Source organism: Meles meles, chromosome 1, assembly GCF_922984935.1.
Source record: "Meles meles chromosome 1, mMelMel3.1 paternal haplotype, whole genome shotgun sequence".
Taxonomy (NCBI): Eukaryota; Metazoa; Chordata; class Mammalia; order Carnivora; family Mustelidae; genus Meles; species Meles meles.
The window spans coordinates 174,364,913-174,391,921 of record NC_060066.1 but is presented as its reverse complement, the minus strand read 5'-3'; the positions used below and the strand labels follow the sequence as shown (position 1 = coordinate 174,391,921).

General features: G+C 45.0%; 1 protein-coding gene across 5 annotated transcripts in view; it reads right to left on the bottom strand.

The window, feature by feature from the left end:
- Positions 1 to 979: 979 nt before the first annotated feature.
- ECHDC2 (enoyl-CoA hydratase domain containing 2) overlaps positions 980 to 27,009 on the bottom strand; it is a 31,211-nt gene continuing 5,181 nt past the window's right edge. Inside the window, exons 2-10 of one of the 5 annotated variants that reach the window (XM_046012870.1) lie at positions 13,681 to 13,748; positions 13,511 to 13,598; positions 10,644 to 10,730; positions 9,757 to 9,846; positions 8,291 to 8,350; positions 7,897 to 8,084; positions 4,009 to 4,059; positions 2,574 to 2,621; positions 980 to 1,733 (exon numbers count right to left, since the gene is read on the bottom strand). In XM_046012870.1, coding sequence (XP_045868826.1) covers positions 1,656 to 1,733; positions 2,574 to 2,621; positions 4,009 to 4,059; positions 7,897 to 8,084; positions 8,291 to 8,350; positions 9,757 to 9,846; positions 10,644 to 10,730; positions 13,511 to 13,598; positions 13,681 to 13,748 — 758 coding nt within the window. In that variant the 3' untranslated portion in view covers positions 980 to 1,655. Of the gene's footprint in view, positions 1,734 to 2,573; positions 2,622 to 4,008; positions 4,060 to 7,896; positions 8,085 to 8,290; positions 8,351 to 9,756; positions 9,850 to 10,643; positions 10,731 to 13,510; positions 13,599 to 13,680; positions 13,749 to 27,009 lie in introns of all 5 variants that reach the window. The other 4 variants (XM_046012855.1, XM_046012877.1, XM_046012861.1 and 1 more) reach the window with 4 other exon arrangements.

Here is a 27,009-nt window from a genome sequence, read left to right as displayed (position 1 = left end):
CTTTTAGCTGGCTGGACTCTTAACTGGAGTACTGTACTATATACCATCTTTTGGAATCAAATGAGGCTTATCCTTATTCTGAATCATATTCCAAATTCTTGCTCATCAGCATCCCATAAGGGGAATTTGTGACCTGTTTCTTCCTACAGTTCTGACACTGCATTGTATTTCCTCTTATTCTCTGTTCTGCTTAATTCCAAAAGGCTGTCTTCATTTCCTGAACTGGGTTCTAGTACTTTAGAACATTCTGTTACCAGATACTAGCTCTTGCTAATGTGAGGATGATGTAGGAATTAGTGCCTGTTTAGGCATCCCTCCAAGTTTTATTTCATTCACAGCAATCTCTGGGATAGATAAATTGTATTATCCCCATTTAACAGATGAGAAAAAGGATGTTCAGTGAGGTGGTTACTTTCTGGAGTGGTTACACCCAGTACATAGTTCCAGCTAATATGGTTCGTTCTGACTTTACGACCTGGGCTCTTCTGTGTTACTCTTTCTTCCAGGAACACACCGTTGGGCACACTTGTATTTAGCAGTATAATAACAATGTTACTGGTATATATCTGTGGCCTTGGCTTAGTGTCTCTCGGCCAGGCCTAGGCTGGGGAAGCTCAGATGAATTTAAAAAATGACCATAAGGCCAAAGCTTAAGATGCAGCCTTCTCTTCTCCTACCTTGGTACAAGAGGAAGGCTAGCTAGTGTGCATGTGTTTATTAGCCTCCATCATTTCTAAGTGTGTTATCCTCCCGCTCACCTTCACTCTTGCTGTTCCCTCTCAGCCTTCCACTCCTTTCTACAATGTCTGTTGAACCTTCATGCTTCACTCCAGTGTTACCTGCCCATTTCCTGACCCTCCACTCTCTCCCTCAGACTTAAGTGCTCCTGAAGGCTATGTACCACAGCCATCAAAGATTGTCTGGCACTCTATATAGTTCACAAAAGGTTTTCCCAGTGATAATTTCATTTGGTTCTCATAAGAACACTGTACATTAATAATAATTCCATTTATTGAACATGAGGCACAGTTCACTTTCTTTCACAAGCACTCTTTTTTCTTTTCTTTCCCCTTCCTTCCTTCCCTCCTTTCCTCCCTCCCTCCCTCCCTTCCTTCCTTCCTTCTTTTCCTTCCTTCTTTCTTTCCTCCTCACAGCATTTTTGTTTTGCAGATAAGGCAGCTGAGGCACACAATGAATGGCAGTCTGATTCCTGACGCCTGTTCGGCTACTGCCAGGGTTTGTGTAGTATCTCTATTGTTCAGAGGAAGAAACTGGAGGCTTCTTAGAACCTTTTGCCATCTCTGGTGAGCACCTAATAACTGAGAGCCAGAGATCAGGCCTGAAAGCCAAGAAAAAGGCCCCGAGTGGTCTGTTTTAATCCTTAGTTTGCCGTTTGCATAGGGAGAGACAGATAGGCTCCAAAGCCAACTTGACTCCAGCGATTATCTAGTCAGGATGAGGAATTATGAAGGCAGCTGTAGGTAGCATGGGCAGTACCTGGGTATGGAATACCATTCCAGTTTTATATCTATCCTTGTCCTTATGAGGAGACTGAAGCCTGGAGAGGTGAAATGATGAACAGTCACCCTGCAAATTTTCCTTCTGGATCCTGCCCTGGAAGGCAGGCATCTCCCATACTTATAGTTAAATGGGAGTCACTTGCCAACAAATCTTGGGGACCGCTTCTCCCTGAAGGCTGCCATGCCCTCCAGACGGTCCTGGGTGGGGATGTTCTGAAACAAGACAGAGTATTAATTTTGGGTGGAGCTGCAGGAACAGAGGCCAGTAAAGACTTGCTCAAACTCATCTACCCCATGACAAGGTCAGAGTCCCAATTCTTTCCATTGTCTTTTGGACAATGAAAATTGTCCTCTGAGGTAATGCCGCAGTGGCTCCTTGGTCTCCTGGGGAAGGGTGGCTACATCTCTAGCATCTGTGGCCTATCCCATTAGTCTCTTGCCCACTGCTTACATGCCTCTAGAGAGCTCTGATTGTCTGCGGCCATCTGACATGCAGCTATTTAGTAGAGAAAAACAGTTAAGTTTTTCAGTAAGAAATCTAGCTTTGAGTTCTGCAAGCTCCAGGACTCCTTGTTTAAGACCATTCTGGATATTTGTTAGCCTGGAGATTAGTATTTTTGACTCACCCAGGAATCCAGGGCCAAATAAGCCGCAGGTCACCACCACCCCCACCATCCCTTCCTCCCTCACCCCCACTGAACACACACAGCCTGCAGGTTATAACCAAGGCCCTGACATCCTGACTCCAGCCTAGCCTCTGCAGCAACCACTGGTACAGAGAGTGGAAGTGGTGGTTTGTCAGGTACCTGCCTGTGTGCTCTGTGATTCTGGGGGCAGAGTATACACTATTGGATGGCCTAGGAAACAGTCCTAGAGAGAAGCAGTGTGGTTTCCCTAGTAGGACTGTCCCAGGCTAATTTTAAGAGGGAGTGGTCCAGAGTCTAACTTTTCAAGTTGGGAGGAACCATTAAATTGGTCACATATTGTACAAGGCTCCCCACTCTAGCCTGGCGTCAGCTTGGAGTTGTGTGCGGACTGGCAGCAGTTACATACCTGTGCATAGCATATGCCTTCAATGGCCATCCCTGATGCGATGTCCACCTGTTGAGAAAGAAGTAGTGCCTGGATCAGCCTGACCTTAGTGCCAACCATCCTACTGCCTGCACCCCCATTCCTTTCATCCGTTCATGGATTCTGAAGTATTACTGAGCTTACTGTAGGCTAGTCCCTGTGAACAGAGATGATTACGATCAGGAATTTCCTACCTGGAGAGGGAACACCATTTGTAACAGTGATAAAACAACGTTGGGACAAAGGGCTGGGGAGAATGGCACTTGGCCTGGAGAACTAAGGAGGAGGGTAAGTGTGAGCTGTGTTTGCAACAGCCAGAGTTCCGTGTTCACATCTGGCTGCGTCCCCTGCTTCCTGTCCTTCCTGTCCCTCCTGTCCCTCCTGTTCCTCCTGGGAAGGGAACTTCACAGGCTTTCGTTGCCTTGGGGAATAACATCCTAGGCTCTGACAACTTTCCAGCATCTACTGCCCAGTGCTTACTGTTACTACCACTTATAAGCACTGTTCTAAGAGAATCACCATATGTATATAAATTCAACTATTATCGCTACTATACAGCTGAGAAATCACGCATAGAAAGTAAAGGTCAGGGGCACCTGGGTGGCTCAGTTGGCTAGGCAGCTGCCTTTAGCTCAGGTCATGATCCTGGAGTCCCGGGATAGAGTCCCACATCAGGCTCCCAGCTCCACAGGGAGTCTGATTCTCCCGATGCCGGGCTCGATCTGAGGACTCTGGGCTCATGACCTGAGCCGAATGCAGAGAGGCTTTAACCCACTGAGCCACCCAGGCATCCCAAAAGTTGCATGCCTTATTGACACAGCCACCCAGGCAACTCTCCTTGGTATCCTTAACCTTGTATTAGTGATTGTGTGTATCTGTCCTCTCTTCCCACCTTGGAGACAGTGACCATGTTTAACTGATCTCTTTGTCCCAGTTCTCAGCTCAGGTCTAGATTCAGTGTGTAATGAGTGAGTTGATGAGTAAGTTGTTTTAAGGATGAGTTAGCTTGTGTCTAAGACACCACCCTGAGTCCTATCCTTGAGGTCACCTTACCTAAACAGCACAAACCCAAGAACATGTGTGGCCTGGGAGACACACAGAGCTGTATTCTTATTATTCACTTGCTCTGTGACCCTAGACAGGTCTTTTACCCTTTCTGGACCTCAATTACCTTCTGTCTAACAGAGAGAGATGAAGATAAAATGTAATTCAGAATGTCACCTGGCCAAACTTTTTACATTTCATGGGTGGGTAAACTGAGGCTCAGAGGGAGAGGTCAGACTCAATGTCTTTTAGAAGAGTCCAGTTTCTGAGTTTTTTCCACCTGTGTTCTTAGTCTGCACTGGCATGAAAGCAATGCCTCCCAGCCACCCCACTGACTTTAGTGGACCCAAATCCTGATCCAGAACCTACTCACCTCCATTCCTCTATCAATGGCTACTTTGCCCAGCCGCACAGCAATGGGTGCCTAGGGAAAAGAAAAGAGAAAAGGCTAGGTTGAGGGAATTGGTGCTAACGGTTGGTGGGGGAAAGGGGTTTAAAAGAAAGAGAGGGACATAGCTTCATGGTGGGGAAAGTCATCAACAGGGAGATCAGTCTGAGTCACTTTTCAGCTCTTCTACTGACTATTACTGACATTTTGTTGGTGTTAGTACTTACTACTTCTCAGTTGATATTCTTTTTCCTTTTTTTAATGTTCAGTTAGCCACCATATTGATATTCTTATCTATAATGAAGGAAGCCTAACTGATCCCTGAGCTTCCCAGTTCTGACAATCTCAAGTTCTTGTCATTTAATCTATCCCACCAGTGCGTATAACATGCTACAACTTACAAAATGTTTTCCTAACCACAGACTTGTCTAATGGTGCTACCCACCCTTCAAGGATGGTGCCCTCTTTAATTGAGGCTCAAGAAGGTGAAACACTTGGCCATGTTTGTCCAAAGAGTGGTGAAGCTTGGATTTGATTCCCAGTCACCTTTCCCACTACTGCTCTATTCCCCTACTCCTCTCATCTTGGCAGATGCGAGCCTTCTCTGCAAGAAGGTTTCATACCAGCAGAGTAAACGAAAGGTCAAGATTAGGATCTTGGGCTTTGTGGAGTCAGACTGGCCTGGGTTGAGATGCCAAGGGGGTGTTTTACACAGCCACTTGGAAGCAAGTGCATCAGAGTGGCCACCTTTGCCTCATTGCTCTTGCTTCTAATTAACTTTTGCCTCTCCAGGCTTGGCCCTCCATCCCCAGCCTTACTTCCAGGCAAAGACTGCATTTACTTCCTCTATTGCTTGTATTGTGTTACTTGAGGTTTTTGTAAGTACAACTTTATCAGAAAAAGATTTTTAAAGTCTGCTAACAAAGAAGCCACAAATGAAAAAGCTAGCTACATAAATATGAATGACCTCCTATTGGGAAAAATACCATAAATTAGACAGAAGTCAAAAACTGAGAAGATATATTTGTGATACTTGTGACCAGCAAATGTCCTTGATTTACAAAGACCTGGCATAATTGGATAGTTCACAGAAAAGGAATATAAACACAAAGATTACTCAGTTTTACTCTTAAAGAAATGCAGTTCAAAACCATGAGGTTGTGCCCCTTTTCACCTAAGACTTAAGTATAGGTAAATCGTAAAATGCTGATATTTGCTGAGATTCAGGAAATCGGTATTTGCATACATTATTAATAGAGTAAATTGGTACAGTGCTTCTGAAGGCAACTTGGTCAGAACTGGCAAATGTTATTAGGTGGATATTGCAATTCCATGTAGGAATCTACCTTACAGGTGGACTGTAAGTATGTGAAGATGTTCAGTTACACACTCCAGGTATTTTACGGTAGCACAAAGCAATGTAAATGTTCATTATTGGAGTACTGGTTACGTAATGATGGCACATCTGTACTGTGAATGAAAAAGTGTGCATTTCAAAGAATGAGGTCGGTAAGTATGTGCTGAAACGGGAAACTCTCCAAAATATTGGGTGAAAAAAAAAATCAAGATGCATACTAGGTATGTATATCATTATCTTGTTTGTGTAAAAAATGTTGGCGTGATACGCCTTTGGGGAGAAGAGTCAGGAGAGTGGAGTTCAGAGTTACTTAGATAATGTGAGTATATGTGCATAATGTATATTCTTATATATACAATGAAAATTTCTGGAAGAGTGTGTAAGTTAAGAGTGGCCATCTCAAAAAAAACCCAAAAAACAATAAATTAAAATAAAAACAAAAACAGAAGCCAATAGTCATCTCTGGGGAGAGAAACTGGGGAGTTGAAAGCTGTTTTGGTGACCACCTAAGCTGGTCTGCCAGGGACTGATAGTTATCAGGATGTGGGACTTTCACTTTTCATTGGGACTTTCACTTTTCATTGGGACAGCCTTGGGAAGACAGGGTCACTTGGGTCACCCTACTTTTTTCTTTCCTTTTCTTTTTTTAAGATTTTATTTATTTGAAAAAGAGTGAACCCGAGTGCTTGGGGCAGGTGTGGCAGAGGGAGAAGCATACTCCCCGTGGAGCAGGGAGTGCAGTGTGGGACTCAATCCCAGAACCCTGAGATCACGACCTGAGCCGAAGGCAGTGGCTTAATCCACTGAGCCACCCAGGTGCTCGACCCTATTTTTGATTTTTACCTTATGCCTTTATTCTTGTTTGTTTTGCTTGTCATGAATATGTATTATTATTTAGGTAACTAACTAATAAACTGATTTCTCACCAAAGAAAAGTATAGACTATATAGATATGGTCTATGTGTATATGCTGAAAACATACATTTTTTTCCCTGAATGTGTGGATATATATACCGTTGACTCCCTCGTCTTGGTGGTGTATCCACTAGAGAACAGCCAACTACCACACCATCCCCAACACTCACCCCATCCAGGAACCCTCTTATTCTCAGCACCCAGTAACTCTGCTAGAAATTAAGGATTGGGATTAGTGAATTTACAACTAATTTTTGGTAAGCTAGTGTCTTGGTATACAAAGCTACTTTTAAGTACTGAAATACTAGTAATTATATTAGTAGAATACCATTGTTTCAGTATATTCAGAAATCTGAATCCTCTTGCATTCAGTTTATGCAAAAAGACAAACCCTGTAGTCCACAAGTCTTGCTAGATAGTGCCCGCCCCCTCCCCATGTAAGTACAGTCAGCCACACACTTCCTTGAGACACTCAAGAGTTTTATGTTGGTTTAGAGACTTTTTGCTCAGGAGTAGTAGAAACCTGGCAGCATTAAAATGGTCTAGGTAACAGCATCAGATTCCGTTTGTATGTGATGAAGAAAAAAGAAAACAAATGCTTTCTTTTAGACCAAACTATTAATTTTTAAAAGTTATAATCCTTACCGTCAAAGAAGACCTCAAAGTTAGGACAAGAAGGATTATTTAAATTTAAGGGAGACACAAAGATTCCTTTCTTAAATAAAATAGCTTTTTTGTGATTAATTAAAATACTTTTATCTGTTTTTAATATGTGGCTAACAGTTTTATAAACATATCTTTGTTTTGTAACATGTAATTCTGTTGAAAATGGATTTGACATTTAGTTTGAGGTTAATATTCTGCACCCTTTAGAATACCAGTTTTTATATTATATAATATTTTGTATCATGCAAAATAAAAGCCCAAATACCAGTATTGTATTTTTTTTCTGGTATTGCAATCACTTTTTTGTGACCTTGATTGAGCAAGTCACTTAATCTTTCTGGATCTGTTACATCACAAATACAACAAGGGTAATCGGCTCAGCTGGACTCTAACTGAGAGACGTTTAAAGTACATAGGATCATGTCTGATGGGTAGGACGTGCTCCATAAGGGCTAAGTCAGTGTTTATTATAAATTATAAGATCTAGCTCCATTTACTGCTTTCATATGGAAACTTGGGACATCCCTCTCTGTCTTGGAGCAGTGAGAAGCCTGCAGTTAGAGGCTCCCAGGTCCTTGGAGACCCCATCAGCCAGATCCTGGCCTGTCTCCTGCAGGCTCTGGACTTGGCAGCTAGCTGGTAGGGCTACACGTACGCTGGGTCCTAACACACGTTTTGCATGATGTATTTCAGGAATTTCTCCACCCTGCAGTATGGTTGAAAAGATAAGCTGGTAGTTCTTTATCTGCTTAGAATGTTGCTTTTTTAGTTTGGGGGACATTTTATTACAGTATTGTCCAATGTAAGTCTGGATGAGTGGGTCTTGTGTGGCCCCTTGGGACATAGCCCTGGCCTCCCCAGAGGTGAGCGTCCTCCAACCCCTGTCTGCTGCCCATGACACAGGCCCTCCCTCCTGTGTTGGGCTGTAGCCACACCTGGGGCAAGATCTCCTGGGCCAGTTCCAGTGCCCGATGGTAGGCGGCGTTGCCCTCCTCATTCTGGGAAACAGCGTGGTTCACCAGCCCCAGGGCTTGGGCCTGTGCACCACTCAGTCTTCGGCCTGTGAAGATGAGCTCCTTTGCCAGGGCCACTCCCAGGCATCGAGGCAGCCTCTGAGTCCCTCCTGCCGGGATGGATCAGGGTTAGTAAATCCACGTGGGAAGTGGAAGTCCAGAGAAGCCCAGTTTGGGAGTCAACCAGGACTTCTCAGAGGAGCAGATTCTGAGTTAGGATGGAAGGGCAGAGCACAAGGCAAAAAAGGAAAGCAGGGAAGTAACCTAGAGAGAGTGGGGATTAAGTAAGAGAAGGATGGGTGCGGTAGGTAGTTACCTGCTCCAGGGAGGAGCCCTCGGGTGGTCTCAATCAGTCCCATGACAGCTGAGGAAGCTACTTAAACAGAACAGAGTGAAGCACGCACGCTCTCCTGCAGTGCCAGTCCCAGAGGGAAGAGACACCTGCCTCTAAGCTCTGCTCACCCCACCAGCCTACCGCTTCCCTCATGAGGTGGCCACAGCAGACCTCTCCAGACTCTGCCTTGGAAAGAGCCCTAGCGTGGAAGTCAGGAGGCTCAGACCCTCATCCTGCTTCTCCCAGGGGTGGAGGGGCCCATCCAGGCAAGTCTCGCCCTTAGCCTCATTCGCTGCTAAAAATAAATAAATAAATACAGTTCCCCCTCTTCTGCCTTCATCAGAGAGCTGCTAAGGATCAAATGAGGTAATGGTTCTTGTAACAGGAAGGGATTCTTGGAAGGTGCCCCATGCCTATTTGTGGGTTAATGGATTCTCTGTCTCATTGGACCCTTGCCTCTGGCCTGGGCTAGAGCATCAGTGACTCCTGCTCCCACCACAGTTACTCGCCTTGGCTTTTCATCAGGCTGAAATTTCCCTGTGTTCAAGCCACATCTCCTGAATTCCCTCACAGGCCATCTGAACCATGCAGTGTGGCCGCAGGGAATGGCCACTACTGCCTCTACGGGGTTTTACATTCTCCTTGCTATCTACCAAACCCTGCAAGGTAGTTGCCCTAAACATGGGCACATGAGAAGCAAGGTGGAGCATGACCTGACTTGGTATCCTGATAGCTTCTCTTTGATATGCATCATGTAGATACAGGCTACCTTGTACCTGGAGGTACATACTTCTAAATGTTCTACCTGGAGTGGCAGGAGAAAGCAGTGAGGGGAAGAGAAGATAGTGGCACCATCTAGCACTTGGACTTTTTCTAACTGTCTCCTAGAAGTGTACACCTGACCATCAAGTCAGTCAGGTTAAAGCGATCAATTCTCTCCATCCCCTCCCTCCAGTCTGCAAAGGCCAACCGCTCTGAACGGGTAATGCAAACCTTGGCTGATGCCAGGGAACCAGAGAGCAGTGTTCCTGCCCGGGTATGTTTGTGAGTAGCCAGTCAGTAGTGACCAGCTGCCCCTGTGACTGTCTCTGTGCAAAACATGACACAGAATTGGGTTGCATAGAACTAGAAAGTTGAACAATTCGTCTTTGTCCCCAGTCTCCCCTCTCTTGTTCTTCTGTCCTGTAGCCAGTTGGTCTGGGGTTGGCGAAAGCATTCTAGAGATGAGGGGATCTGGTTCGGAGAGGTGACAGGCACTACAGCAGTCAGGGCTGGGCCAGGAGGGGAACCAGCTTACACCCAAACTCTCTGATCTCCCACGTAGCTTTTAGTTTTGCTGCTGTTCGGAAAGCCCAGAGTAGTGGCTAACTTTGCAGCATCCCCAGACATACTCTGTTTTACTTACACATCCCTTCTCACCCTGTCCCATCTCTCCTCCCGCCCGGTACCTGCCACTCGGAGGTCACAGGCCAGGGCGAGTTCCAGGCCTCCACCCAAGGCAAATCCGTCCATAGCTGCAATTGTGGGCGCAGGGAAGGCTGCTGTGGAGATGAAGAAGGGCTCAGCCTGTGAGGCCCTAAAAGGACCGGGACAGGGACTCAAGGCTGGGGAGGGCCTATGGCCTCATTGGTCCCAGGATTGGAACCTTACCTGGTACCTCAGCCAGGTTATCTTAGAAGTAGGTTTTCTTACTGGGGAAAACTGGGGAATCAACTGGGGTATACTGGAGTGGGGAGATAGGCTAGATGATCCCCACTCAGGCCCTCTTTCCCGTTGGCCTCCCTGGGACCACCAGCCTTTCTGTTCTGTGTGTTAAGCCCCGTGCTCGGTGCTAGGTACATAGAATTGAATGACATGGGGAAGGCAGATCTATGAACAGGCAATGATGACCAGGGTGATCAGTGCTCCGACAAAGCTTAGAGAATGGGTCAGGGAAGGCTTCCCAGTGGTCTTAAAGGGTAACTAAAAAGTTCAGGCGGCCCAGGAGAGAAATTCCGGGCAAAAGGAACAGTAATTTTCAAAGCCGGAAAGCATGGTTCGTGAAATTTGACTCCTATGGAGTAGCTGGACTTGAACACTGAAGGTAGAGGGGTCAGGGATCAGAACCAGTAGGACACAAAAGCTGAGAACCAGAGCTCCCTTTGGGAGAAATGCCCTCTGAACCTCCTTTTTACCCTCCCCCTTGTGCTCATCCCACCTGGGAGAGTCCTCTGTCTTTCCACAGAGCTTACAAAAGAAACTGTCCTTTCTTTACGGGAGAGGATGGCAGGAGGGGTAGGGCTGGGATCAGCAGGGTCCCTGAACACCCTCCTCCAACCCACTCCAAGACCCTCACCAATCTCATTCATCAGGCCTCGGAGCCGCTGGACAAAGATCCCCACTTCTGCCTCACTCATCTGCTCCCGCTCCTTTAGGTCTGCACCTGCGGATAGTGAGGGGTTGGGGACAGCCTTTGTGAAATGACCCATTACTGAATCCCAGGCTATTGGAGGATCCAGCAAAGGAGACTTGAGGAGAAGGCAAAACGTCAGGAAAGCATGGTCAAGGAAGCCAGCGAGGCAAAGGTGGGGGAGGGGGGGTTGTACTAAAAAGAACAGGTGCAACAACAACAACAAAAACCTTGGACATCAGAATGAAAGATTTTTGTGCCTCAAAGGACACTATCAAGAGAGTGAAAAGAGGGGGCTCCTGGGTGGCTCAGTGAGTTGAGCCTCTGCCTTCGGCTCAGGTCATGACCCCAGGGTCCTGGAATCGAGCCCGGCATTGGGCTCTCTGGTCAGCAGGGAGCCTGCCTCCCCCTTTCTCTCTGCCTGCCTCTCTGCCTACTTGTGATCTCTGTCTGTCAAATAAATAAATAAAATCTTAAAAAAAAAAAAAGTGAAAAGACAACCCACCAAATGGAAGAAAATAGTAGCAAATCACATATCTGATAAGGTGGTAATAATCTAGGATACATTAAGAACTCCTAGAACTTGGGGCACCTGGGTGGCTCAGTGGGTTAAAGCCTCTGCCTTCGGCTCAGGTCATGATCCCAGGGTCCTGGGATCGAGTCCCGCATTGGGGGGGGGGGGGTCTCTGCTCAGCAGGGAGCCTGCTTCTCCATCTCTCTTTGCCTGCCTCTCTGCCTACTTGTGATCTCTCTGTCAAATAAATAAATAAAATCTTTAATAAAAAAAAAAAACTCCTAGAACTCAGCAACAAAAACCACAAAAGACAAGGAACTTGAATAGACATTTCTGCAAAGAAAATACGTACAGATGGTCAATAAGCACAAGAAACGATGCTCAGCATCATTGGTCATTAGGGAAGTGCGAACAGAATCCACAAGGAGACACCAGCCTCACATCATTTAGGATGGGTATTACAAACAACAACAACAGAAACAGAAAACAAGTGCTGGCAGGGGTGTGGAGGACCCCAGTGCACTGCTGCTGGGAATGGGAAATGATGCAGCTGCTATGGAAGACACCTGGGTGCGTCCTCCAAAAGTTAGATGTAGAATTACTTTATGATCCAGCAATCCCACTCCTGAAAGAATTAAAAGCAAAGACTTAGAGACTTGCCTCTCAGTACCCACAGCAGCATTATTCACAATAGCCAAAAGGTATAAAAAACCCAGTGCGCATCAAGATAGATAAACAAGGGGCACCTGGGTGGCTCAGTCGTTCAAGTGTCTGCCTTCAGCTCAAGTCAGGATCCCAGGATCGAGTTCTCCCTCAGGCTCCTTGCTCAGCAGGGAGTCTGCTTCTCCCTCTCCCTCTGCCTTCTGCTCTCCCCTGCTTGTGCTCTCCCTCTCTTTGACAAATAAGTAAATAAAATCTTAAAATAACAAGAACACCACAATGTAGTATATATACAAAGGAATATGATTCAGCCATAAGTAGGAATGAAATTCTGCCATGCTATACCATGGATGAACCTTGAAGACATGCTAAGTAAAAGAACCCAGACACAAGGACCAAATGTACGAGGTAACTAGGATAGGCAAATTGATAGAGAGAGAGAGTACAACAGAGATTATCAGGGCCTGGTAGGGGAAAGAGGAATGGGGAGGAACTGCTTAATGAGTACAGAATTTGGGATGATGAAAAATTCCTTGAACTGGACGGTGGCGATAGTTGCACGGCCTTGTGACTCAGATAGTTGCGCCACACTATGCTCAGTGTTACTTAATTTTATACTTAAAAATGGTTAAAATGTAAACTCTGTGTAATGTGTATGTTTGCCACAATTTTAAATGTATAATATATTTAAAATATTTCTTTCCAGTTTTATTGAGAAACAGTTGACATTGATTATTTTCTAACAGGAGGGGACAGTGTGATCCAAGGAGACTGAGCAGTCAGGTAAGATGAGAACTGAGAAGCAAGGGCAGGATACAGTGGAATGGAGGTGGGCAAGGACCTTGGTCATAGTAGTGTCATCTAAGGCCAGATGGCAGGGGCCTGGAGGTAGGAGTAGGAGGTGAATATATTCTCTTCAAGCTTGAGACTAAGAAGTCAGAGCTGAGAGCCCTTGCAAGTCTTTGATTAGTTCCAACCCCTCACAACAGATGGAAAAACTGAGGTACAGGGAGGGGTAGGAGTGATCTCAGGATTCCAGAGCAAGTCAGGAACAGACCCAGATCTCCTACGGTGCCCCACGGCCTCTTCCCACCTCCCCATTGACCACTGCTATCCCTTCCCCAGTCACCCCAGAGTGGGTTCTTAGCTCAGCCTAGCATCTCTCTCATTCACTTGCTTCTTGTGGGATGGGATGTTTCTAGTCTTTGAGACAGAAGTTCATGGTTCTTGTCCTCTCGTGAGAACCAAACCATCAAGGGGCAGTGGAGAGCTATGGTGACAGGGACTGAGATCTTGTGGATGGGCAAAGGGGCACATAGTCCTATCTTGGCCACAGACCTTGTGAATGTCACTGGATTCGGTTTCTTCATTTCCTCAGTGAAGGGTCAGAACAGAGCATGGTGTAGCAGAAAGAACAAGGATTTGGGGATCAGAGGGGCCAAGTTAAAATTCTGTTTTACCTCTTACTAGCTGTGTAACACTAGGCAAAGAATTTTACCTCTTGAGTTTTTGAGTTCACATCTGAAAAATGGGAATAATAAGTCCTATGCTAGAGCTGACCTGAGCCCTCGACCCCCTGTAGGCTGGGGGTATCCTGATGAGCCCAGAGGGAGGGGTACGGGCAGGGGAGAAAACGCACCTGCACAGAACACACCCTTCACTCCACTTCTGAAGAGCAGAACACGAACTTGCTGGTCCTCCCACAGCTGGGCCAGAGCTTCCAGCAGCTGCAGAGGAGACCCTGTCAGATACCCCCAGCCCACCCCAGCCCAACACCCCTGCCCCACCCTGGTGTCTGCCCTTTCTCACCTGGCTGACCAAGACGTTCCCCAGAGCATTGCGGGCACTCGGTCTGTTCATCAGAATCTCAGTGATTCCTGCAAGTGACAGGGTAGCCTTGGGTGAGCCAGTAGGCCTGCTCACTCCTGGGCTGGGGTCTGGAGGCAGCAGCCTGGGTTCTGGGCAACCTCTACTCTTCATGAGCACTGGGACTTGGGGCAAGTCACACATACCCACGCTTCAGTTTCCCTGACAATAAAATGTAGAGAAGAACCACTTGTTCCTTCTGCCTCACGGAAGTGGAAGAGCTTGCAAAACCATGGCTCAGTCTTTCTCCTGTACCCTTCATTAGCAAATGATCTGTCAGCCCAGAAGGCTGTCCTGCTGCTCCCTCTTCCTCACCTGTGCAATTTACTCAGTCTTCTTGAACAATTCAACCTCTTAAACAGATCTCAGACCTTTCAGCTGATACCCTCCCTGCAGCCAGTAACCTGATATGGGCTCTCTCCTCTACCACATGAGTTGCCCAACTGGCCCTCTTGGCTTCAGTCTTGCTCCATCTCCCGACTCCACATTCATTCCCTCATTTGGGTCCAAATCCTCTTTCTAACCCAAATCCAACCACGTCCCTCCCTTTCCCTTCTCACCAAAATTAAGTCAAATTCCTTAATACCACCCAAAAGATGCCCCCCCCCTTCCCCAATCTGGCCATTGCTTCCTACTCTAGCCTCAACTCACCCCCACAATCTGGGCCAGTTGTAGAGAAGAGAGACCGACTCTGGGCAAGGGCTCAAATACTCTTATACCTTCTTGGCTGTTTTCCCTCTTGTGTTTACCAATCCTTTAGCCTTTTTCAAAGCCCTCTCATTATTTCATTCCAGGGTTCTTAGCCTTGTCTGTGGAGCAAGCCCTATTTATTAAGATGGCTTTCTCAGTGTGAGTTGATCTGTTAACACAGGGAAGGAACAATGAAAGTTTCAGGGCTCTCAAGGGACAGAGTTTCCAGCCAGGAGTTACAGAACTGTGGTTCAGGACAGAAAACCATAACATTTCAGATAGGGTGGCTTCCTTAGCCTCCTTGGAAACCTTCAAAAAGTTCTTTGAGCCCAGCAGGCCTCTGGAAGTCCCACAGAACTCAGATGCACCCCAGGTCTTCTCCAGCTCTACTGCTCCAGGAGAGAAAATGCTGCAACTTTAAGGAAGAGAAACTCTAGTAGATAAAGAAAAACTGCACTGGAGGGTAGCGGTCCAAAGTCTTTGTAGCAGGCAGACCCTAGACAGGGCCCAATCTTCATAGCCTCAATAATCTCCTTCCCTGGAGTGTGGGCAGGGCCTGTGTATTGCTTCTAAACAACAGAATGCAGCTAAGATCATAAAATGTCATTTCCAAGACGGGTTCAATCATATGGCACTGGTGATGAGGTGTTAGTTCCATCATTAGGCTACAATGTATACATAAGACTCTGTCTTGCTAGGGCACACTTAGCCAAACCAGTGGGCCTATAGAGAGGGTCATGTGGCAAGCAACTAGAGGTCCCCAGGAGCTGAGAATGGCCCCCAAGCCAAGAGGAAGAAAACAGGGCTTCAGTCCTACAACCTTAGGAGGTGAATTTTATCAACAGAAGCAGCTTGGAAGTAGATCTCTCCTCAGTCAAGCCTACGATGAGACCACAGCCCTGGCCAACTCCTGGGATTGCAGCTCAGCAAAACCCTGAAGCAGAGAACCCTGCCCAATGGTGCTTGGACTTCTGACCTCCAGAATCTATAAGACAATAAATGTGTGTTATTTTAAGCAGTAAAGCTTGAGGTAATTTGTTATGTGGCAACAGAAACAGAGTTGTGACATCTTGAGATTGATAGAAACTTTCCTCTCTCTCCTTCACTTTCCTGTTCTGTCTCCTTTCTTACTGGCGAATGTCTCCCATATTTCATCTCTATCCCTTCTCTCCATCTTTATCTCCTTCTTGCAGAAGACAAATAGGGTGCTTGGCTCAAGTCACAGCTTAGCTATTGACCTTGGGAAAGTTGGTTTACTCTTCTGGCCTTCAATTTCTGGATCCATAAATAGAAATTATAAAAAGGTTGTTATGAGGATTTAAGGAGATAATGCTTGGGCCACCTGGCTAGCTCAGTTGCTAGAGCATGTGACTCTTACTTAATCTTGGGATTGTAAGTTCAAACCCTATGCTGGGTGTACAAAGTATTTAAAAATAAAATCTAAAAAAAGGGGGGGGGGATAATGCCCATAAGTGCTTAGCCAGAGTTTATGGGTACAGTGAACAGGAAAAAGGCATAGATGCTAGGGCAAATTCCAGGATTCAAGAGAAGGAAAGAACTGCAAGCTGGGTGCTATGAGGAGCCAGACAGGGTGTCTTTGGCTTTCATTCAGTTTGTACTCCTACATGTCAAATCCTGGAGAAGTAAGAGAGAACTCAGCCATGGTCCTGAAGCTTTTCGTTGAGCTCTGATTCCAAGAACATTGCCCTTGTGGGACCTCTGCAGTGTGGTAGGTCAGTATCACACTGTCTCCGATCTTACCAAACCCACATGCCACTGGTTAATAATTTCCTTAGCAGCTGACCTTAGCTCAATTCTATCTGGATGGCCTCCATCTCAGGTCAGGTAATGTAGGTGGGAGTGGTAGGGACCAAGGTCAGGCAGCTTTGGGTCACTTTGGCATGAAGATTGAGTTAAAAAACAGTCAAACCCAGGAAATTCAGGAAAAACTCTTTACTTCTCCTTCCCCAACAACTGCCCAAAAAGAATTTAGATACAGGATCTGATCCAGGAAGAGAGTTATCACCATACATTTTACTATGAATTACGTATGGTAGACTGGGAGAAACATAGTGAGACCTGGTTTGTTATTGTCGTTGTTGTTGTTTAAGATTTATTTACTTGAGGGGCCCCTGGGTGGCTCAGTCAGTTAAGCCGACTGCCTTTGGCTCAGTTCATAGTCCCGGGGTCCCGGGATAGAGCCCAAAGTTCGGCTCCCTGCTCAGTGGGGGGTCTGCTTCTCCCTCTCTCTCTGCTCCTTCCCCCAACTTATGCTCACTCTCACTCTCTCAAATAAATAGATAAAATCTTCTCAAAAAAAGGTTTATTTATTTGAGAGAGAGGGAGAACTCAAGATAGCAAGTAGAGGGTAAGGGGCAAAGGGAGAGAGAGAGAAAGTCTTAAGCATACTCCTTGCTGAGTGCTGAGCCTGAGCTGAAACCAAGACTCAGAAGTTTAACCCCTTAACCTACTGTGCCACCCAGGCACCCTATGGCCTATTTGATCAAAGTCCTCTATGTCCCATTGTTTCTGGGTGGTCCAGCAAACATTTGTTTAGCAAACACTTACTCCTTTAAAACTTTTTTTGTGAATTGTATTCCTTCTCTCTGAAGTCCCAGACCCCTACCCTCTTCTCCTTAGTTCAGAGTGACTTATGTATCTCATTTTGCCTGTTTTTGGAATTTCCATGTCTGTATGAATTCCCTGTACATACAGAATTAAATTTGATTTTCTCCTGTTAATCCATTTCATGTCAGTTTGATTCTTAGTCCAGCTAGAAAGACCTTTAAGAGGACAGAAAATTCCTGCTCCCCGGAAGAGTCAATAGAAAGCACTGTAAGGGGTGCCTGGGTGGTTCAGTCAGCTAAGCATCTGACTTCTGCTCAGGTCTCAAGGTCCTGGGATGGAGCCCCACATTGGGCTTCCTGCTCAATGGGGAGTCTGCTTCTCCCTTTCCCTCTGCCCCTACCCCCTGCTTGTGTGCCCACGTGTGCACTCTCTCTCTTGCAAATAAATAAAATCTTTTTTTTAAAGAACTTTTTAAAAAAAGATTTTATTTATTTATTTGACAGACAGAGATCACAAGCAGGCAGAGAGGCAGGCAGAGAGAGGGGAGGAAGCAGGCTCCCCGCTGAGCAGAGAGCCCGATGCGGGGCTCTATCCCAGGACCCTGGGATCATGACCTGGGCCAAAGGCAGAGGCTTAAGGCACTGAGCCACCCAGGCGCCCCAAATAAAATCATTTAAAAAAGGAAAAAGAAAACACCGCAAGGTATTAGGGACCAAGTGGTTTTACAACCCTGTACTATATAGAAGGGGAAACTGAGGCCCAGAGAAGAAGTGAATGTGCCTTATGTTAACAGCCGGACCCAGCTGGCAATCCTTACTTTCAGAGAGCTAACAGCCTATGAGAGAGCCCAGTCCAGATACATGGGAAGTAAAGGGATAATGGGAAGGGGAGGAGTAATTCCAGAAGGACTTATGTCGGCAGAGAGGAAAGAGAATTCAAGGGGACAAAACAGAGGTGGGATGGTGTAAGATGAACCCCCGGCTCGAAGAGAGAAGATGGGAAGGTGAGGTCATGGTGCTGAACCCTGCGCACCCAGCTAAGGAGTTGAGTCAGGCCATAAGAAGAGCCAAGAGTGGTTAAAAAGCTAATCCCATTTTCTTTTCTTTTTTTAAAGATTTTATTTATTTATTTGACAGAGAGAGACAGTCAGAGAGGGAACACAAGCAGGAGGAGTGGGAAAGGGAGAAGCAGGCTTCCTGCTGAGCAGGGAGCCCGATGTGGGCCTGGATCTCAGGACGCTGGGACCACGACCTGAGCCGAAGGCAGATGCTTGAGGACTGAGCCACCCAGGTGCCCCAACTAATCCCATTTTCAAGGGCACCAGGTAAAGAGGTAAAGAATGCTGTAGTGCCATCAGAAGGCAGCAGAAGCCCTGCCTTCTAACGCAAACATCAAATGACTCTAAATGATCACTTTGGGCTGGAGGGGAATGGATTCTCCTCTGTGAGCCTCCTCCTCCTCTTCTCCGAGGTTCCCTTCCTCAGGGACTTTCTCCTGCCTTCTACGTGCCCTTTAGCAAGGGCAGAGGCTTAATCTGCCAATCCTTGAGAGTGTTATGGGGATAAAACATTCTGTCATTTGCAAATGAGCCTTAATTTGACAAGTGATTGTTTTGTAAAGTTGAGGCACAAGTCCTATTTCGGGTCACCGATTACCAAAGAGGTAGTGATCTGGGGCACCTGGGTGGTTCAGTGGGTTAAAGCCTCTGCCTTCAGCTCAGGTCATGATCTCAGGGTCCTGGGATGGAGCCCCACATTGGGCTCTCTGCTCAGCAGGGAGCCTGCTTCCCCCTCTCCTTCTGCTGCTCTGCCTGCTTGTGCTCTCTGGAGCGCTCTCTGTCAAATAAATAAATAAAATCTTAAAAACAACAACAACAACAACAACAACAACAACAACAACAACAACAACAACAACAACAACTTAGAATCAGCTTGCATTCCCACCAACAGTGTAGGACGGTTCCCTGCACAGTTTTCTGCCTATCATGACCATAAGCCCCTGGATGGACCCTTGGATAGATTCTAACTGCCATACAGCCCGCTGCCCCATTTCAGCAGGAAGCAGCCACAGCAGTCATCGTCCCATTCTGTAAGGGCAGTTAGGGTTACTGTTCCAGGGGGAGGAATGAGGAAGGGACAGGGGATGTAGGGAGAGATAGGGAGCTAAGTGATCAGGCTCTCAGAAATCCCCAAAAGGTGGAGGTGTGGGGAAACCAGAGATAAGGGGACAAATCAGACCACCCTGCCCTAGGTGTGCCGGTGGGTGTTTTTATGATAACAACCTGTGACCAACAAAAAATGACCAGCCCCTAAAAAAGGAGTAAGCCAAGAGGATTGGTTAAGTTAATAGGATTTAAGTTCACTGGTTAGTTTCTATAAAAGACCAACCCTAAAGGCCCTGGTTGGCAATGCTGTGGGGACCCCTCTCATTCTTGAGAGGTTTTTCTGTATCTTCACTTAATAAACTTCTCTCCGTTGTCATATAAACAAAACAAAACAAAAACCTTCGAATCAGGCAGGGAAAAAAGGAAGGAATAAACACAAGATGTATACAGTACACCACCATCTATGTACATTAGAACTATGTAAATTAAAACACAAACCAAGTTACCACAAATTTAGGGGGAGGGCTTGGGATTGGGGAGAAAGTAAAGCCCAGAAATTGGCTTTGCCCTGATGGTAACTGAGGCCTGTGAGTAACCCCACTGAACGCACTTTGGTCTCCTCTCACCACTGCAAAAACAACACAACAGGTGCAATCGAAAATGTTCTCTGCCAGTTCATGAGGGAGAAGGCAGGCTGAGGGCAAAGCACAAGCTGTTCCATGATACCCGCCCCTGCCCGGCACCCAGGTAGAACAAGTGCGACATTCCTCAGGCACACCTGGTGCCCCAGAACAAAGGAAAGGGGGAAACAATGGTTAACTGATGGAGATCACCTTCCTGCAGGACTCCAGTCTTCATCCCTTTGCAACTGCCTTCATGATTCCTAACATCCTGGATTTCAACCTCTTGTCTGTACTGTCATTTGCAAATATCTTCTCCCATTCCGTGGGTTGCCTCTTTGTTTTGTTGACTGTTTCCTTTGCTGTGCAGAAGCTTTTGATCTTGATGAAGTCCCAAAAGTTCATTTTCGCTTTTGTTTCCTTTGCCTTTGGAGACATATTGAAAGAAGTTGCTGTGGCTGATATCGAAGAGGTTACTGCCTATGTTCTCCTCTAGGATTCTGATGGATTCCTGTCTCACGTTGAGGTCTTTTATCCCTTTCGAGTTTATCTTTGTGTACAGCGTAAGAGAATGGTCGAGTTTCATTCTTCTACATATCACTGTCCAGTTTTTCCAGCACCATTTATTGAAGAGACTGTCTTTTTTCCACTGTATATTTTTTCCTGTTTTGTTGAAGATTATTTGACCATAGAGTTGAGGGTCCATATCTGGGCTCTCTACTCTGTTCCACTGGTCTATGTGTCTGTTTTTATGCCAGTACCACGCTGTCTTGGTGATCACAGCTTTGTAGTAAAGCTTGAAATCAGGTAACGTGATGCTGCCAGTTTTTTGTTTTTCAACATTTCCTTAGCAGTTCGGGGTCTCTTCTGATTCCATACAAATTTTAGGACTATTTGCTCCAGCTCTTTGAAAAATACCGGTAGAATTTTGATCGGGATGGCATTAAAAGTATAGATTGCTCCAGGCAGTATAGACATTTTAACAATGCTTATTCTTCTGATCCAAGAGCATTGAATGGTCTTCCATCTTTTTGTGTCTTCAATTTCTTTCATGAGTGTTCTGTAGTTCCTGGAGTACAGATCCTTTACCTCTTTGGTTAGGCTTATTCCCAGGTATCTTATGGTTCTTGGTGCCATAGTAAATGGAATCGATTCTCTAATTTCCCTTTCTGTATTTTCATTGTTAGTGTATAAGAAAGCCACTGATTTCTGTACATTGACTTTGTATCCTGCCATGTTACTGAATTGCTGCATGAGTTCTAGTAGTTTGGCGGTGGAGTCTTTTGGGTTTTCCATATTAAAGAATCATGTCATCTGCAAAGAGAGAGAGTTTGACTTCTTCATTGCCAATTTGGATACCTTTTATTTCTCTTTGTTGTCTGATTGCCGTTGCTAGGACTTCTAATACTACGTTGAACAAGAGTGGTGAGAGTGGGCATCCTTGTCATGTTCCTGATCTCAAAGGGAAGGCTGCAAGCTTTTTCCCATTGAGGATGATATTTCCTGTGGGTCTTTCATAGATAGATTTTATGGAGTTCAGGAATGTTCCCTCTATCCCTATACTTTGAAGCCTTTTAATCAGGAACGGATACTGGATTTTGTCAAATGCTTTTTCTGCATCAATTGAGAGGACCATGTGGTTCTTCTCTCTTCTCTTATTGATCTGTTCTATCACATTAATTGATTTGTGAATGTTGGACCACCCTTGCATCTCATGGACAAAACCCACCTGGTCATGGTGGATAATCTTTTTAATGTGCTGTTGGATCCTGTTTGCTAGGATCTTGTTGAGAATCTTAGCATCCATATTCATCAGTGATATTGGTCTGAAATTCTCCTTTTTGGTAGGGCCTTTGCCTGGTTTGGTGATCAGGGTAATGCTGGCTTCATAAAAAGAGTCTGGAAGTTTTCCTTCTGCTTCAATTTTTTGAAACAGCTTCAGGAGAATTGGTGTTATTTCTTCTTTGAAAGTTTGTAGAATTCCCCAGGGAATCCGTCAGGTCCTGGGCTCTTGTTTTTTGGGAGGTTTTTGATCACTGCTTCAATCTCATTACTAGATATCGGTCTATTCCTGGTTCAATTTTGGGAGTTTATAGTTTTCCAGGAATGCATCCATTTCATCTAGGTTGCTTAGCTTATTGGCATATAACTGTTGGTAATAATTTCTGATGATTGTTTCTACTTCCTTGGTGCTAGTTGTGTGATCTCTCCCTTTTCAGAAAAAAAGCAATCTCCAGAAACCTATAGACTCAACTTCCTGGAGCCCTAACATTACCCACCTGTCCAGAGGATAGAAAATCTTACATAATCTGTCACTCCTCATGATGAGGGAAAGGAAGGCTGGCTGAGGACAAAGCAAAAACTGACACTCAGCAACCCTCTCCCATCCCTGCTCCTGGGTGGGACATTCGTGACATTCTTTAGGAATCTCCCAACTATCTTAATAGCTTGCTAAAAAGGGCAGAATTACCTTGGCAATGGCTAGGCCTCTGGTATCTGGTATCTTGTAGGTCCTCTTTAGCATATGAAAGTTCTATTGAAACCTCCCTTTTCCTTACTTCCCCCACCCCCATGGTATATAACTGCCCACCCCTCACAACCCTGGGGGAGCAGCTCTTCCTGCCCACAGGTGCTGTCTCCATGCTTTAATAAACCACCATTTTACACCAAAGATGTCTCAAGAATTCTTTCTTGGTCATTGGCTCCGGACCTCCCTCCACCAAACCTCACATATATTCTAGAATTTCATCATTTGGTGGCTGAACGTGGGAGTGTGAGTCTTTACATTTGGACTCTGAGCTTCAGTGCAAAATTGGTGCGTATTTTCTCTCCTCTTCCTTTAGTCTATTTCAGGGGCTTTTCAAGGAGTGTGGTCTTACTGGAACACTTGCATGTCAATTGCTCAGGCTGGAATCCTCTAACCTGTGGCTATTCTACAGGGAGAATGTCTGCGTTTTGGTTGGAAGTCAGTACCCTGGCCGGAATGGTTATAAGACTCAGAAACTTGATGCCCTCTCTCTGTTCCTGTTCTTATACAAAGTTGTCTTGTCTTGGGCTTGGGACAGCCACCTAAGTCACCAGGACGACTGCCAATCTTAAGAATCCCGTGTGAGGTTTCCTCCTGATTGGTCTAATGTGATCCCCTCCACATCCCTGGCCTAGCCATTTCTGGCCACAGGACCTCCACTGGGAGCCAGTCAAAACCAGTACCCAATTGAATTAAAATGCAACCAGGGACCACTTCCTAGGGAAGTTGGCTGTAAGGACCACATGTGTTGGAATATCACATAGACCATGATGGATTTCAGTCTTTACTGTTTCTTGTCAGTGTCTTCTACAAACTACTTAAAGCTATGAAATTGGGTAATTTCCCCTTGACAAACTTTTTAGTATTTTTTTTAAGATTTTTTATTTTTATTTATTTGACAGAAAGAGATCACAAGTAGGCAGAGAGAGAGGAGAAAGCAGGCTCCCCGCTGAGCAGAGAGCCCAACGCGGGGCTGGATCCCAGGACCCCGAGATCATGACCTGAGCCAAAGGCAGAGGCTTTTAACCTACTTAGCCACCCAGGCACTCCACTTTTCTAGTATTTCCATGGGCTAAAGTGGCAAAACAGTATGCAATCTTCAGGACAGACGATGGCATAGCATGGTACAGTATTTTGGTCCATTCACTAGGCACCCATTGGCAGCCTAGGATGCAATGGGGAAGGGTAGGGGCGCCGGCACCCCTCCGGGGCCTTTTATGTGCAGGAATGCCTTCCTGGGTAAGGCAGGATCATGATCAATAGCGACGTCTTGAGGGACACCTCTGGTCAATTCTGACACATGGGAACATCTGACATAATACTGCGTGGGACGCCACCCAGGAGTCAGGAGGGATTTGGTAATGGACCTTCTTTACTTTACTGGGAACATGGCCTCAGTAGGCTTCTTCAGTTCCCAAGGACTCTACCTTGGGGTGCCTTTTAACCCACTGAAAATAATTTGGATTGCAAAACTTTGGAAAGGACTAAGCTCCTCTAACACTGCACGGTCTCAGTGGGATGTATCAGTTAGATCTCCTCTGCAGGAAACAGGGCAAATGGACCTAGGGATACCTTCATTGCTCATACCTAGGCCTTCATTGCTCTACACCAGGACCCCGATCTAAAGGCCTTTTGTAGAATGTGTTTGCCCAAATGGGTCAGCTAGTAAACTCCCTCCTGACATACTGGATGATAATTATGTAAATAAGCATTCTCCTGGTGAACCCAGGTTGCTGGAGGATACACAGGCCATCCCTAGCAAAGGGGACTCTGACTTTCTCTCTGTCCCTCCTAATAGATGTGGGGGCTTCTCCCTCATTCATTTTCCATGTTAATGGCTTTAACTGGAGCCAACTGGGGTTAGTCTAACTCAAGGCGGAGACTTTAAGGAATATTCCCAAGCAGCTGCCGGAAACTCTGTTTCAGGGAAATTCCCTCTCTCCTCTGGCCCAACGTGGACTGCTTAACCTCTCCCCCCTTGTTGACAGGAAAGCACAGCATCTGCTTCTCTGTTGGGGCTGATGAGCTCTAAAACCGGGAATCCTTTCTCTGCCTCCTGGCAGCACTTTGTTTCTTCTGTCTGCCCCTTCTCGTGTTTCTGCATGTTGTGTTTCTGCACCAACATGCGTGCAGCCTGCATGACTGGCCTCTAGACCATGCACCAAGGCTCCTTCTCTCCTCACTATTCAGGAGCAAGAAGAGCACCCCCTGGACCTAACACCCTCCACTTCAGATTTCCCCACCTACATCTCAGGTAAATACTGGAAATGGGGTGGGCCCAAGTGGAACATAAATCAGTATTTAAATTAAGTTACATTTGTTGGTTTAACTAAGATAGACCTGTCTTCGAAGTTACAGCAGTAAATGTGAAACTTTTATTCTGTCAAGATTTACTGAAGGTCAAATAACCTCCTGGTACCTCTGCTGGGTTGTTAGCAAAAACTAAACTGATGGTTCATTGTCTCAAGAGTTTTCATGGGTAATTGTTAAAGTAGCTTTCAAAGTCTTTGGTAACCTGAAAGTTAAAGTTTTGCTTGGATGACAAATGGAATTAAATTCGTGGGACATCTGGGTCTTTCAAATAGGATAAAATGCTAAGTCAAGGAAATGCTTTTGACTTACTGCAAAGAAACTAAGAATATTTAAATCTGTTGGTAAATATGTTTTTTGCTTCACTGATTTATAAATTTGCCATCTGAAGAATTCTGTTGTAATAGTTCACAAGTGGTTAATACTTAACTGACTAGAGACTAAGGTGTTTCTACGAGTACAAAATTCTAACTGTAACTAAGACTAATGGAAATATGGGAAACAACTCTTTATGTGGAAAAGTAGATACTTAAGAAAGATACAGAATGGGAATGCATTTTGTTAAAGATAAAAGATAATTTTGTTCTAAATGAGATGGTTTGAAAAGAAGTGGCTTGGGACAAAATTTAAATGTAAAAGAAAGTAAAAGTTTTGTGAAGGGAAATCTTCACAAAAAGTTTTAGGTGTGGTCAGGACAGACTAGATTGAAATGAATGGTTTTATTTTTTTATTTTTAAGATTTTATTTATTTATTTGACAGAGAGATCACAAGTAGGCAGAGAGGCAGGCAGAGAGAGAGGGGGAAGCAGGCTCCCCGCTGAGCAGAGAACCGGATGCGGGGCTTGATCCCAGGACCCTGGGATCATGACCTGAGCCGAAGGCAGAGGCATTAACCCACTGAGCCACCCAGGCGCCCCGAAATGAATGGTTTTAAAGGTACATTGGTATAAGATTAAAATTGTCTCCATTCAAAAAGACAGTTTTCTTAAATTAATCTGCTGTTAGGAAGAAAATGTAAACAGTTGTTTCCTCTTTGCCTGTCCAGAAAAACCATTTCCCACATTTTGCCTGTATCAGGTCTTTAACATCCCTAATTATATTTAGGCAAGTGCTTTAAAACTTTATAAGATTTTAGCAGATGTTGACAAGATTTAAACTGTAAATGAATTCATTAGAATTTTCCTTGGTATGCTAAGTTACTCAGAAAGTACTGCTAAACAAATGATAAACCTTGGGTTACATTTGAGTAAATGCTGTAACTATTCCAGAGATTCTATGCATTTCCCAAAGTTTTAATGTTTTGATAGCTCATCACTTGATATTGTAATTATTGAAGTGTTATGTGTCAGTGGGTTGTAGAATAACTGAGTTTCCTTGTCTACAGTATCATAGTGAAATCTCAGATCATTAACAATGTCCATTTTTGAGTTTTTTTTGTTTTAATTCTCTTGTAAAATGAGTTTCACCTTAAAGGAGATTCATATAAAGGGCTTTAAAGACAAATACAGGTATTCGATACATTAAAAATCCTAAAACTGAAATGGGTAAGAATTTCCAGAACTAAAGCTGCATTCAAACTAAACCAGAATTAGTAACATGGGGTTAAATGAACGAAAAGATGATAGTGTTATGTCTCATTTTAAACATTGCTGGTTCTCTAATGTTTGCTCTTCTACACTAAGGAAAATTTTACTTAAGTTATCTGTGACTTACAGAAATGTAAAAATATTAATTTGTAAACAAATCAAAGCATTCAACTTTTCTATCTGAACCCTCTGAAACTCAAATGGTCTCAGCAAGTATTCTTCCATGGCAATCAGTCATTTGCCTAAGTTCAATAAGAATCTGTTCTTGTAACAGGACACCATTGGAAACATTAGTTATTTTACCAAGGCTTTGACTGGAACGTCATATTTGAAAAAGACATGCGTAGACTCAGATATGACCAGACAGCTTAAAGGAACTAAGGTTGACTTTATAAAACCTGGAGCCGTAAAGCCCTTTGGAACTGTTGGCCTGACACCTTGCTGACAGTTCCCAGCAGCCTCACCAGGTAAGTAAAGAATGTCACTTCACTTCCTGGCAGGTGCAGGAACCTCAGGCTACTTTGGGGACCTCAGGAAGAGGAATCTGCCCAAATCGACAGGTACTGCAGGCATGTCTGATGACAAGTACTTGGCTTGGCTTCTGGCCTGGAGAGGCTACTAAAAGTTCAACCTAGAGATTCCTTCTAAGTTCCAGCAAAGCAGATTCTAAAAAATCTATATGATCACTCACTGTTCTTGCTCATCTTATGTAAATAATTAGGCCAAGTTTGTTAAAACTGGACTTGTTTTTCAAATAAATTAGTCTTGATTGGGCTATCTCTGGAAATGAGGGTTATTTTAGAGAGAAATTATGTTTCAGTAACACACCTTTGTGGATGTTAAGTTCTAGATTTGATTGTTTTTAAA